The sequence below is a fragment of the Convolutriloba macropyga genome, chromosome 4 (assembly GCF_964194025.1).
Source record: "Convolutriloba macropyga chromosome 4, txConMacr16.3, whole genome shotgun sequence".
Taxonomy (NCBI): domain Eukaryota; kingdom Metazoa; phylum Xenacoelomorpha; order Acoela; family Convolutidae; genus Convolutriloba; species Convolutriloba macropyga.
The window spans coordinates 44,299,621-44,313,285 of NC_134471.1; the positions used below are offsets into that span (position 1 = coordinate 44,299,621).

A 13,665-nucleotide genomic window follows, 5' to 3' on the forward strand; every position below is an offset into this window, starting at 1 on the left:
CTGCTATCAAAGTCGAACTGAATACGTCTTTGATTGCTTTGTCCAGTAGTGTCTGATGGTGTTTTCTCTTCCTTGCTGGGGCTCAGGTACGTAGTGAATAGTGAAAGAGAGTGTGCTTTTTCTCGGATTCTTTGGGGGAGTATTTTGTGTTGGATCTTGTTCTGCTTGCATTTTGGTATCAACTGGTTGGTATTAGTGTTAATTGGCAAGTGCGATTTTGCAATCGCTTGCTGTGTGACAATTACGTCATTTCTTGTCATGCGGTTTTCTAAAATTGGATTGATTTGTTGTCTGCGTAGGCTGTAATTATGTTGTTTTTGAACTGCTTTTGTTTTAGTCCTATGACTTTGTGCTCCAGGCACTTTGATTTTGGAATCGTCCCGCGATTGCAAAGATAATTGTCTCGGGCGGCCTCTTGGACGTTTAATTACCGTCGTTGTGTTTGATGTCTTGGAATCGTCGTACGATTCCAGTGTAGGAAATTTTCGTGGTCTACCGCGTTGTCTAATTACAATGATTGTTTTGATTATAGCGTCTATTTGTGCTATTACAAAGTCTTCTTAATAGATACTAATTGGCTTTGCGGCGCCGTGGGGGTTTCTAGATATGTAATCTGTGAGGCCCATCTTTGAACCTGGTATGTGTTCGATATTAAATTGAAATGGGATTAGCTTATCGCATCAGCGGGTTAGTCTGCTTTGGTGTGCCTTCGTTGATTTGTCTTTAAGTATGGATAGGAGTGCTCTATGATGTTTGTACGGTGAAGTATTGGCCATATAGATATGGCTTAAAATGTTCAAGTGACCAGAATATGCCTAAGAGTTCGAGCTCGTTAATGCTGTATTTTTCTTCGGCTTTATTTAGGAAACGTGAGGCATATGCTATGGTGCTATGGTTTCCCAACCATTATTCGATTCCTACTCGAGCACCGCTCCGAGTCCGGATCGTGATGCGTCTGTACGTACTGTTGTTTTTCTTGACTGATCATAGTGCGTACTTTTGGTTATGTTTTTTATGTGCTCTTTTATTTTCGCGAATGCTGTTTGATGTTTTGTGGTCCATATATATTTCTTATTTTTTTTCAGTAATTCTCGAAAGCCTCTGCATTGTGTCGCTAAATTCGGAACGAATTTTGTTAGGTGATTTGTTAGGCTACCTAGAAAAGATTTAAGTTGTTTACATGTGTTGGGTTCCTTCAGGCTTCGTATGGCTTCTGTTTTAGTGGCTAATGGTTTTATGCCATGTTGATTGATTTCGAATCCTAACCATTCTATTTTATTTTTTGCGAAATGGCATTTTCTCAGTTTATATTTAAGTTTTCTCTGTCAACTTTTTCGAGGCATTTGAAGACCTGTTCTTTATGATTTTTAATTCCTCCTCCCGTGACAATTATTATGTGGTCCAGGAAACTATATGTGTTTTTAAGGCCTTTTAGTGTAGTATCTATTGCCTTTTGAAATTCTGCGGGCATATCAATTAGGCCGTACAAACCTGTTATGAATCTGTACATTCCCGTGGCTTGACCACCTATGATGTTGAAATTGCAATGTTTTGCGGTTGCTTCGTGGAGTGGTAATTGGCTATACGCGTATCGTAGATCGATAGTGGAAAAATTACTTCGCTTTCATGCGACAATTCCGAGATCGACTGTGCGATGTTGTCCATCAGGCAGTCTATATTTTGCATTTGATATTTGTTTTTATGGATTGCTTTATTTATGACTGTGGAGTCCATTGCGAGTTTTATTGTTTTGTCTCGTTTGACTGTAATTATTATGGGTGAAATAAAATTTTTGTCGCTACATTTGTCCAATTTGATTACGTTGCCGTTCTTTTGTAATTTTTGAGTTCTTCTTCCACCTGTGATTGTAGGTGGATATGTATTCTCCATCCTCTTTGATGAATGGGCGTGAAGTTTGTTTTGAATTTTGATTTAACTGTATGATATTTCGATCGCCCTATCCTTTTTATAAGGTCGGGAAATTTTTTGGCTATTTCTATTTTTAAGTTTTGTCCTAGATTTTGTATCATTGCAACTTGCTTACCTTCCGCTCTTGGGGAGGGTTGTTGGTTGACTTGGACTCCAGGTCCCTGAAATAAATCGCGGCCGATAATTGCTCTGTGATTGTTCGGTACCACTATAAGATCAGCCCTCCCTGCATTCCAACCATTAAACTCTATGTTACAGTATAGTGTGGCAACATTTCTTATTGGTGTATTCGTAAAGCTGCGCAAGTTTGTAGGATTCGTCTTACGGCTCCACCAGCTGTTCTTATCCCTGTCCTCTATCTCATGCGCCTTTCTTTCTGTTACCCAAATGTTTGAAGTACCTGAGTCCGCCATTACCAAGTATTTGGTGTTACCAAACTTTATGTGGAATTTCGTGGGTGTGGGTGATACTTCAGTTGGGGAAATTATGTTGACCATGTAGTCGTCCTCGGATTAACTCTGATACTCTCTATTTCATTGTTTAATGAAACTATATTTATTTGTTCCTCGTTCTGTGTTTCGTCTGATTCGATTATTTCGTTGACATTACGATTGTTAGTGTATCTGTTCAGGTTGGACCTGAAGACCTTGGCTAGATGATTGAGTTTATTACATCTTCTACACGTCTATCCGATGGCTTGACACCTAGCCCGATGTTCTTGTGTCCAGGGCTGACCACAGTTTCGACAGTTATGTTGCTGGAATTGATGTCTGTTTGACTGATTTGAATTGCCTCTGGGCGGATTGTGGTTGCCTCTGGTTGCCTCAGGGTTCTTAGAGCAGAATGGAATTGTTCCTTGGTTTCTCCTTTTTGTTGGCGTCTTGTGAGCAATAGGTAACGGTCAAATGTGACGTTTCGTGGTCGTATGAACGTCAACTCCAGTTCTTCCCACAGTTGCTGTGTCGTGATGTTCTCGACGTTGGTGTGGGGGTATTTCTGGTATGCATTCCGTGTCCTTCGATTGCAATGGTCAGGTAAACCATTGATTTTGCTCTCTTATGGGCAATGTCCCATGGCTTGTCGCCGCACAGCACCCCTATTCTGTCAATTAGGTTACCATCGTTTTTCCATTTGGCTACTACCTGATTGTATCCTGTAAGTTTCTCCCTCTCCATCGCTTGGGTTGGGTTGTGTACTGGTTGTTCCTCTACGGGTTCCGGGGGATAAAGGACTGTCGTTGGCTTCTCTCTTAGGAGGTCGTCAAGTTCAATATTTTTATTTGCGACGAGGGCCATTTTCAGCTGACTTCTCCACTTTTCCCATGGTATTGGTGGGTTTGAACTGGGTTTTTCCCAGAATGGTTCACGACCTAGTATTGTCTTTCCCTTTTCCGCTGACTGCGCCATGTGATACTCGTTCTACGTGAAGGTGATCTAAACTTGTAATCGAAAAGAAATTCGTCAACGCACAACTGTATTCAATGCTAGATAAGGCAGAACTGCAATTAACCATTTGGCAGTCTGCATATTAGTGCGTGGTACCAGTCAACTTTAAACATAAGAGACAATCGTCGGACGATTGCAGATGATTAACAATGTTAAGACGTACATACTGCATGAAGGATTTATTAACTTACTACATCATAAAGTGAGATTGTCTTTAGGTGTAGTACTCATGAACCACAGGACCCAAAAGAAGAAATTAATGAAAAAATCCGAAAATTGACCAAAAAAATTGAGCGAATGTGCCAATTTGGTACTGTAAGGCATTTTTAGGCTCTCAAAAACCTTGTTGCATCAATTTCAGATGGCTGCATATTCATGCGGCATGGACTAAAATTTACTTCTACAAAAAGCCAAGTCACAAAACTTGGGCCAAATTAACTAAAAAACGGCTAAAATCTTTCATTTATATGCACCAATCCCTCAAAAACTCTTTTCAAAATTAAACATACCCGGGAGATTGCCGGAAAATAGCCGCCGTTGATTCCAATAAGCATGATTGGGATTGAAAGAATAGAAGAAATTGGAAAAAAAAATTTTTGTACAAAAACATTTTTTAAGTCCGATTTATTTTGATGGCATTTCGTAGTTGAACATAACATACTTCTGTCTCTCAGCGAGAGTCTACAGGGTCTAGTATCAATACTAACAAGCATTATAGACAGTAACTAAGACTTATGAGAACAAGTTCAAGTACCGGGCATATAAAAATGGGCTTTATGGGTTTATCCTGTTTCTGTTTCTGACTTTGATTGTTTTATACTGACTCTCTTCATTTTGAATTGCTTTGCTGAGCAGCTGTTGTTTAAAAGGACTTTGAACAGAATGACAGAAGAGAGAAACTAGCCTAGAGAAAGCAAAAAGATTTCACGCAAAATGTCGAAAAAGCGGCAAAATGGTAAAGCGAAAAAAAGTTCGACGATGTAAAAAAAAATAGGAGCGCTATAATAGCCGGCTGAGAAGATGAGGACAGCTATTAAAAAGTCAATCAATCAGCGCAACGCATGAACAAAAAATTTCTCTCGCTCAGAAAAATTTAGGTCACAGGGCAATTTTACTCACTTTCACTATTAGGTCAAAACGCCGCCTGAACAATTAGTACTTCCGGTTAAAAAACCTTACGAAAACCAATACTCCTCTGCGAGTCGTAAAAAACCAAGAGAAGGCCAATAATATCCCCAGCTATCGCTGTGCGGCTGTTGAAAAAGACACACGATTACATGGGTTACGAGAATTGTTTCAAACTTCGTTCACTTACACAGTTCTTTGGTGGGTTAGAGATCACTTAAACAGTTATTTGGTGGGTTAGATCACTTTCTGTGCAAACCACAGCTGATGCCCCCCCTGTTTTAATTTAAATCCACTGAAACATTTATAGAGAAAAATGATAACCAATTTTGGCGCAAATTTGATCTGGTTTTTAGTAGTGAACTGTCGCCAATTCAGTTGAGCAGCATGAAATTCTGACAGAGATAGCAAATTAGATACAAAAAAATCAAGAAGTCAAACAAGAAAATCACTACGACTGCTTCAAACTTCTTTCGAGGGGAATTAACTACTAAATTGACAAACTAATAAGTCAATGAGGGCTCATACCTTGACTAACAGAAAGGGAGATTAAAGGGAGCAAGTCGGTCATGTCCACTTTGATAAAGCATGGCTTGCAGAGGGGACTCAGTTTGTTCATCTCACTTCCACCCCCTCCTCCTTCTCCCTTGTCTCCACCATTGGCTGCAAACGGATCCAAAGGAATCGGTACCAGAGTCATCTGGCACTGCTCCGCCTTACGACTCAATTCTAAAAAAAATAATCTTTAGCAGTCCTGTCAAGTTTGGAACAGCAAATTTGGAACTCTAACTAATTTGGAAGGTGTATATAATGCAGGACAATTGCATCTGACGACAACCATTTAGAAAGAACGAAAAAATTAATTTCGTTGTGGCTCAAAGATTGACAAAAACGTGGAAATATAACGAAATCATTGGAGATCTATTCTAATTTGCCCAAACAAAAAATTATGAAAAACCGTGGAAAAATTCCGCCATTTTGGTCTCAAAAACCCCCAAAATTGACATTTTAACCTTGAATTATGGCCTTCCCAGCAGCTGCAGCACTCTAAGCACTTGAACGACTACTAAAACCAGCCATGGCCCATAATGAAACTTAAAGCCCACAGGGCGCTACCTGTTTATCCCATTTGGAACATCAAAGTCATGAAAAATGTGTAAGACCAGTCTACAAAAAAGACAGCAGGATCAGTCCTGAAATACAAGTCAAGAAATAAAGCATTCGAAGACAACCAGCAATATCAGCCTCCTTGAAAGAGCAGACTACGATAACAATAACATAGCCGGTAGAATACCGGAAACGCTTCGAATCGTCGTTCATTATAATCTCTAACCTAACCTTACCGAAATCAGAACATCAAAATAGACAAGAGAAAAAAACAAAAGTAGCCCAACACCACATTAAAGTGTTTTAAAAACGCCGACAATTTTTTAGGTGCGGGGGGAGCTAGGTGGGGTGGGTGGGTAGATAGGTTGTGGAGGTGGGTAGTGCTGGGGTAGTTGTGGGGGTAGGTGGGGTAGTTAGGTGAAGGGAGGGGGTAGTTTGGGGGGTAGGTGGGGGGGGGGGTAGGTAGATGGGTAGATAGGCTGGGGAGGTGCGTAGTGCTGGGGTAGTTGGGGGGGAGGGGGTAGGTGGGGGGGGGTAGCTAGGTGAAGGGAGGCGGTAGGGGTAGGTGGGGGTAAGTTGGGGAGGGGGGTGCGTGGGTGGTGGGGGGGGGGGGGGGGGGGTTTGTGTGGTGTAGTTTAGATAATTAGGGGTGATTTATATAGGAACAAAAAATCTCAAAATGACCTCTTCACCTTGAACATTACCAGCAGTTCCTAATTACTATACATTACAAACGAAGCTACTGTTAAAGTCCAATGTTCGAAAACAGAAGTCAACAATCAAAAACGGAAGTAAATGCTCGAACATAAAGAAGTCAAAATTCAAGTCATGAACAAACTTGCTTTCTGCTAAAAAAAAATCTGTAGAATCTCAATACGCCACTTCGAGTTGTAAAAAAACCAAGACATCCACGTAAGTAAACAAAACGCTACAAACATCAGAAAATTCAAACTTATTTTATTACTTTTCGGGAAAATAGTTCTATCTAAGTTATTACTCCCAACAAGCCAACCTCAAAAGACTTTTACAGAGAATTTATAGCAAACACCAACTTTGTAGAAAACCACTGCTGACGAAACAGAACGACAACACAAACGAAATTTTGCAAAAAAAACAATATTTACGAATGTCATTGAAAAAAAATGGCATCAAATTCAACGAAATACGCAAATAAAACTTGAACTTTTCAACATCTATTCCACTATCTACTAATAGAGAAAATATATCAACTTTAATGAAAACAATTGACGGAGCACTCAACAAAGGTAGCAGCAATAAGCTGGCAACAAATGAAAGCTCAAAAATTGTTGAAAACAACTATTAGCTATAAACCTAAACCATTATATAGATCCAATTATGCCTATTTGGAGAGCAAATAAGAACACCCAAAAAGTCTCGAATAACTTTCGGAAACCCGTCGTGTCAAAGTCGTTAAAACTGCAGCTTTTAATTTTAAATACTAGATAAACTTAAATATGCCTTAAAAACAATGACAACGATAATTATTGAGATTAGGTAACAGAACAACAGAAAACTATAAAGGGAGAAAATGGAGAAAACCTTTAAATTGCCAAAAATGGGACTCATAGGAGAGCCACTCATAGCTGTGCATTATGACATTAAGTTACCGAACAAAAAGGATCAACAAGAGATGGAAAACCAGACAATCGCTATTACTGTTTCGAAAACAGTTAGTGTCAATGTCGTTAAAACCATTAACTTCAGCTCAAATCGGTAAAATAAATTAAACATACCTCAATAGAGCCATTGATGAGACTAAACAAAACAACAAAAAGAACGACAAAAACAGGCAAAATCCAAAAACAATCATTTTAATGGCAAATAGCGTCAAAGACTTTGAAAACCATTCGCTGCCTTTTGAGGGGTTTACACAAGTGCAGCTAAATGGTTGCGCGTGAAACAAAACCTGCTCTGGAGAACCGAAAACATGTGTAAACAGCATTCTCTCAGCTAAATTTAAAGAGCACTTTGAAAAATCATGCCTTACAATTACTCAATATTAGGTCCTCTTACTACTTCAGCGTGACTATGATCACAACTCCAATTTGACTTCTCATTGACAAGAAAAGGTAACTTCATGTTTCAGCGTGACAGAAATCATCAGCTCAATTTGACTTCAAAAATTATGACACCATGTGAACGAATCTTAAGAAAACATATCCAGAAGAATTCCGAAAACGCCTCGAAGAGCCGTCTCTGCTAAACAAACACTACCGTGTCAAATAATTAATACATACTAAAAACTGAAATCACCCATGCGAAATTATATAACATTTGAAGTCAATTCATGAACATAGCTGGCAGATTGCCAGAAAATAGCCGCAATAGCTTTGTAGATCTGCAGTCTAAAAAACAGTAAAAAAGACAGACCAAAAAAACTAGTCTGTTCATTGAAGGCTGAGATGTTACATTTTGATTACCAATCTGTATGTTATTGCTGCCTGTATTAGCTGCTCTCAAATAACCTTCATTTAGAGTAGAGTGACACACATTCACTTGACCTTATCTCTTTGAATTAAAGTAAATAAAAGTCAATTTCAAAAAGAGGAAGTCATTTTTGAGAGCGAGGTAAGTCACGTGTGACCAAAAATTTAATCACGCAAAGGAACAAAACTCGCTCCACTAAACGCAAAAAATGACGTCACGCACTTCAGTTGAGATTGCATAAACGAATGAACAAAAAGCAGATTTGAAGTGGTTATGACGTCATATGGTCGTAACAAAAATCTTGACAAAAAAAACGAAGAGAAGGCCAATAATAGCACCAGCTATCACACTGTGCGGCTATTAAAGAAAGAAGCTCTTAAGAACAACTTGAATTTAAAAATTAGAGAAAATAAACTAATCTTCCAATATTACCAGGGCACACAAAACCAAGGATAATTTCCTTCAAGCAAATAAGAGTGACAGAATGCTCAAAAGACAAATTGGGGGTCTTAAGAAACTTGTACAGGATCGAAGAAAAAAAGGAAGAACAACAAAAACAGAAAACTAGTAATTTAGCCTGCAGATTGTCGGAATAGCTGCGAAAGAATAGACTTGCGTGCCATATAGTAGAGATAGAAACAGACAGATATGAGCTGGAAAAGGTATCAACGCCGCTCAAAAAGCTATGTAAAAAACATTCAGCAAAAATTAATAAAGCTTGTTAAAATTCATTGCGCAGAAGTCCTTTCATTGGGAAAATTTATTACAAATATGAGTTCCTTTCACCTTAATTTAATTCAAATTAATCTTAAGTTTTAAAGGGCAAAAGTCATTTTATTGAGTGAGGTAAGTCACGTATGATCAAAATCTAATCACGTAAAAACATTTGCTAGAGAATGAGAGAGAGAGAGAGAAAGAAAGAGAGAGAGAGAGAGAGAAAAGACTTACAGCTTCGCTCAGCTTACAGCTTAATAAAATTTCTCATATTTCCTAAACTTCACTTGGTATCTCAGCAATCACTTGGTATCTAAACACTCTTAAGTAATAGGAGTGAACTAGCATAACCTCCAAACTAGCATAAAAACCTCCAAACTAGCATAAAACACAAATTAACTACCAGAAAGCTTCAAACCTCTGTCAACACAAACCAAAAGTTAATAAAATATCATAATCCAACCTCTCAACCAAAAAAATCAAACTGAAAACTATTCAAAAAGCCGCATGTAAAGAAAAAAATTGCTCGTTTAGAATTTTTCACGCGTCAATTTCTCGGTCTCTCCAAAACAGTGGTATGAACGAAAACCGCTCTTTTAGCTCCGCTCGTCAATTTTGTTCAGCGTTCAATCAACTTGAAATTTTTCACGCGTTTCATTTCCTGCGTCGAAATTCCCTCCAAAAAATTGAAGCTAATTTCCTTCGTCTCCAATACTCCTCTTGATTCGCGAAAATTTCATCTTCAACAAAAAAACAGCAGATCTACAAATAAGTAAAGGTAAACCTAAATGATAAGAAAAAACGTAGACACTCAGATGTGCGTTTGAACAAAAATCTCCGACCACTATTACTGTCACATTCATGCTCACAGCAACAAAGCTTTCCAGCGGACGCAAGACAGAATAATCTTACATATGGTTCCCATTAAACAATGCACCTTTATGCTGCAAAAAATTAACCCACACAATTTTCTTCAAATTCTAAAAAATAATCAACAAAATAGGAAACTTGGTTGCCGAACTGAACATCTATGCTATAACTTTTTTTTACTTCTTCTTAGAAACTCCAATGGACAATTATGTTGGTCTTTGAAAAGACTCGGCAGAGACCTGTTGAGCCAATCACCAAATGCTAAAGTATGGAAAAGATTAAAACACGTGACAGGAGAAACTAAGACCATTTTGCTTTCGACAAATTATTCCGAGGCCTATGCAGGTAGTAGTTCGTTGCCCTTCATTAACTCGAGCTTGTAGAGGTCATTTTTGGCACGTCAAAAGTGATCAAATCTAATTACGGTCTGAAAACAGTTAGAAATTCCGTCACTCACACAAAAACAGTTGCTGAGGGGTAAAAGTTATTGAAAAAATGACGTCAAATGGTCGCAAGAATAATCGCTGGAGACAAATTGCAAACAAAAAACGACAGCACCCCAATAGAATTCAAATTCCTTGAAATGTGAAACATAGCCGACAGATTGACGGAAAAACTGTGAAAGCAATAGACTTGGGTGCCGTATAATAAGGATAGAAACAGATAGAGGTAAGTTTAAAAATTTATCGACGCCGCTCAAAAAGCTATAATTAGACATTCAGCGATAAATTAAAGAGCTTGTTAAATTCATTCTGCAGAAACCTTTCATTAGTGACTTAAATTACACATATGAATTCCTTCGACCTAAAACTAATACAAATTAAACTTCAAAGTGCAAACGTCATTTTATTGAGTGAGGTAAGTCACGTATGATCAAAATCTAATCACGCAAATAACCTAACAACTTTAGATGAATACCGTGAGAAATCACAACAAGCGCGCTAATGCCGTTAGCGAGAGGGAGAAACCATTCGAAAAATTAGACTTTCAGCTTTGCTGTGTGAACAAATGTAAAACGAAAAAAGAGCGTCAGACGACGAAACAAGAACATGGGCGGAAGCAACTCGAATCTACGGAACTTCACAAGTAAAGCTGTAACTACAGCCAACACCATTGTTTTATCGTAGAAGAGTTCTTCTCTACCGCACATGATTTGAAGAAAAATTTGGTTAAAAAACTATACCTCAAAACGCGAAAGATTTGAGCATTGACATAATTGAAACTAGCTAACATTAAAACAGGGAATACATCATTTAAGGATCAGAAAAGAGACTCAAAAATGTAAATCTAGAGACAAGATTTTCACAGAAGACACTCAGTGTGATATCTTCGTACCGCAAATTTCATATTACCAAAAACATCTGTTAACGTTGAAAGCTGCCCGACGTTGAAAGCTGCGGAGAGCGTCACAAAATAACTAACGATTATTTTTGAAAAATACTCCGAGCTCCGCAATTAATTCTCCAAATAAGACCAAATCGGAAGGGATAAGGCAGGTGAAATTCAGAGGACCCAAAAAACACTAAACAATTTCTTTTTGCGTCAGAGCACTTGAGAATTAGGACAAAAATAAAATTTTTCTGCTGTTGGAAGATAGCAGACAAAATTAATTCAGAACTATTGTAAAATCTAAATAATCTTGAAAAAAAAAACAGAAGGAACAGAGCAAAAAAAAGCAAAAACCAAAAGCACCTCAAAAGCAAAAACATAGCCGGCAGATTGCCGGAATAGCTGCGAAAGAATAGACCTGCGTGCCATATAATAGAGATAGAAACAGATACAGATCTAAATTGAAAAAAAATCGACTCCGCTCAAAAAACTAGGCTAAAAAACTTTCAGCGATTAATTAATAAAGCTTGTTACATTCATTCCACAGAAGCCTCTTATTAGGGACCTTTACTGCACATATGAGTTCCTTTGACCTGAAACAAATTCAAATTAAACTCAAGTTTTAAAGTGCAGAAGTCATTTTATTGAGTGAGGTAAGTCACGTATGATCAAAATCTAATCACGCAAATAACCTAAAAACCTCCGCTAAAGCGAGTGAGAAATGACGTCACGCGCGCAAATGCTGTTAGTGAGAGGAAGAAGTCATTCAGATTATTTGACTTTTTCAGCTTTGCTGTGTGAACAAATGTAAAACGAAAAAAGAGCGTCAGACGACGAAGCAAAAAAAAAACCAAGAGCACCGCAATATAGCTACGCTCAGCTTACAGCTTCGCAGCTATAAAAAAAACATTTATTGAGAACCTAGCCTAATATCAATTCACATAATTCACAAACACTAAAAAACAGTCAAAGTTATTAATAAGAGAAAATTACTATCCTTGCCCATGCACAAAAAGACTTTCTAGTATCAAGATTAAAAAGAACAACTGAAAACTGAAAAATCAGACCAAAACTGAATTAGTACACGTAAAATTCTATATAAAAAAGACTACGTTAAATAGAAGTGCCTAATGCATGAATTGTCAAGAGGAAGTTGTCAAATACACTTAGTTGCTTGAAAAATGTTCTTTCAAAGATGCAAAAATAAAGAAATTAATGCAAAAATTTAAAAAATTAAATAAAAAATAAAGAAATATGAGCCTATTTTGCACTTAAAACGCAAAACTTATTATGCTCTCAAAAACTTTTTTGTGGCAATTTAAGAGAGCTACATATTTATGCTGCATTGATTAAAGCCTCTTTATACAAAAAACCAAAACATACCCGGCAGATGACGCAAAATGTCGAAAAAGCAGCAAAATGGGTAAAGCGAAAAAAAGTTTGACGAAGTAAAAAAAACATAGCAGGTCAAGTCCTGACGTACAATTCAAAGAATTTTCACTGACTAAACAGAAAACTAGACCAAACACGGACTATGAATTGATTGTGAAAAACCATTTAGAAAAAAAATCCGATCCAAAAAATCGAAAAAAATATAAAAATCAAAGTGAAATTGCCGCATGTGAACAAAAAACCACTAGCGAGAAAGCGAATTTTTGTTCAAACACCGTTTTCTCACTCTACTTTAAATTTAGAGCAAAAAAATTTCACGCCACAAAACCTCTCGCTTTTTCGCTCCACTTCCTGTTTCGGCGTGACCAAAATCACTACTCCAATTTGACTTCAAAAATCATGAAAATGTGTGAACAGATCTTAAAAAAAAGACAGCGCCCCAATACAATTCAAATTCTTTGAATTGTAAAAATAGGAGCGCTATAATAGCCGGCTGAGAAGATGAGGGCGGCTATTAATTAACATACCCGGCAGATTGCCGGAAAATAGCCGCCGTTGATTCCAATAAACATGATTGGGATTGAACGAATAGAATATATTGAAAAAAAAAGATTTTTGTACAAAAATATTTTTTAAGTCCGATTTATTTTGATGGCATTTCTTAGTTGAACATACTTCTGTTTCTTAGAGAGAGGCTACATGGGCTACTATCAACACCAATAAGCATTAGAGGTGGTAACTAAGACTTATAGGAACGACGTTCAAATAGCGGGCATCTAAAATTGGGCTTTATGGGTTTATCCCGTTTCTATTTCTGACTTCAATTTTTTATACCGACTCTGTTCATTTTTAATTGCTTTGCTCAGCAACTGATGTTCAAATTCACTTTAAGCAGAATGAGAGAAGAGAGAAACTAGCCTAGAGAAGTAAAAAAAAGCGGCAAAATGGTAAAGCGAAAAAAAGTTTGACGAAGTGAAAAAAAAATACGAGCGCAATAATAGCCGGCTGAGAAGATGAGGGCGGCTATTAACAAGGAAAGAAATTGAGGCAAATGGACAAAAACGGTTATCTATATGAGCTATTCTCTCAAAAAGACTTTTGAAAGTCGAAAAATCATTCACTGAACGCAGAGCATGATGAAAAAACTAAAAAATTGAAAAAACGGTTAAAAAAACCTGAAGAAAACAAATACTCCTCTTCGAGTCGTAAAAACCTAGAGCACCGGTATAGCTCCGTTCAGCTCACAGCTTCGCAGCAATAAAAACAACACACGAATACAATTCAATTTCTTTGAACTGCAAAAAGA

The 13,665-nt window shown here is 37.5% G+C and overlaps 1 protein-coding gene across 2 annotated transcripts in view; it reads right to left on the bottom strand.

Annotated features, from left to right (window-relative positions):
• The window catches only part of LOC142337698 (GATOR1 complex protein DEPDC5-like), a 186,920-nt gene that overhangs the window by 25,199 nt on the left and 148,056 nt on the right, over nucleotides 1–13,665 (bottom strand). For both annotated transcript variants that reach the window (XM_075387143.1, XM_075387144.1), the window contains one exon: nucleotides 5,028–5,228. In XM_075387143.1, the coding sequence (XP_075243258.1) occupies nucleotides 5,028–5,228 (201 nt within the window). The remainder of the gene's footprint in view (nucleotides 1–5,027; nucleotides 5,229–13,665) is intronic.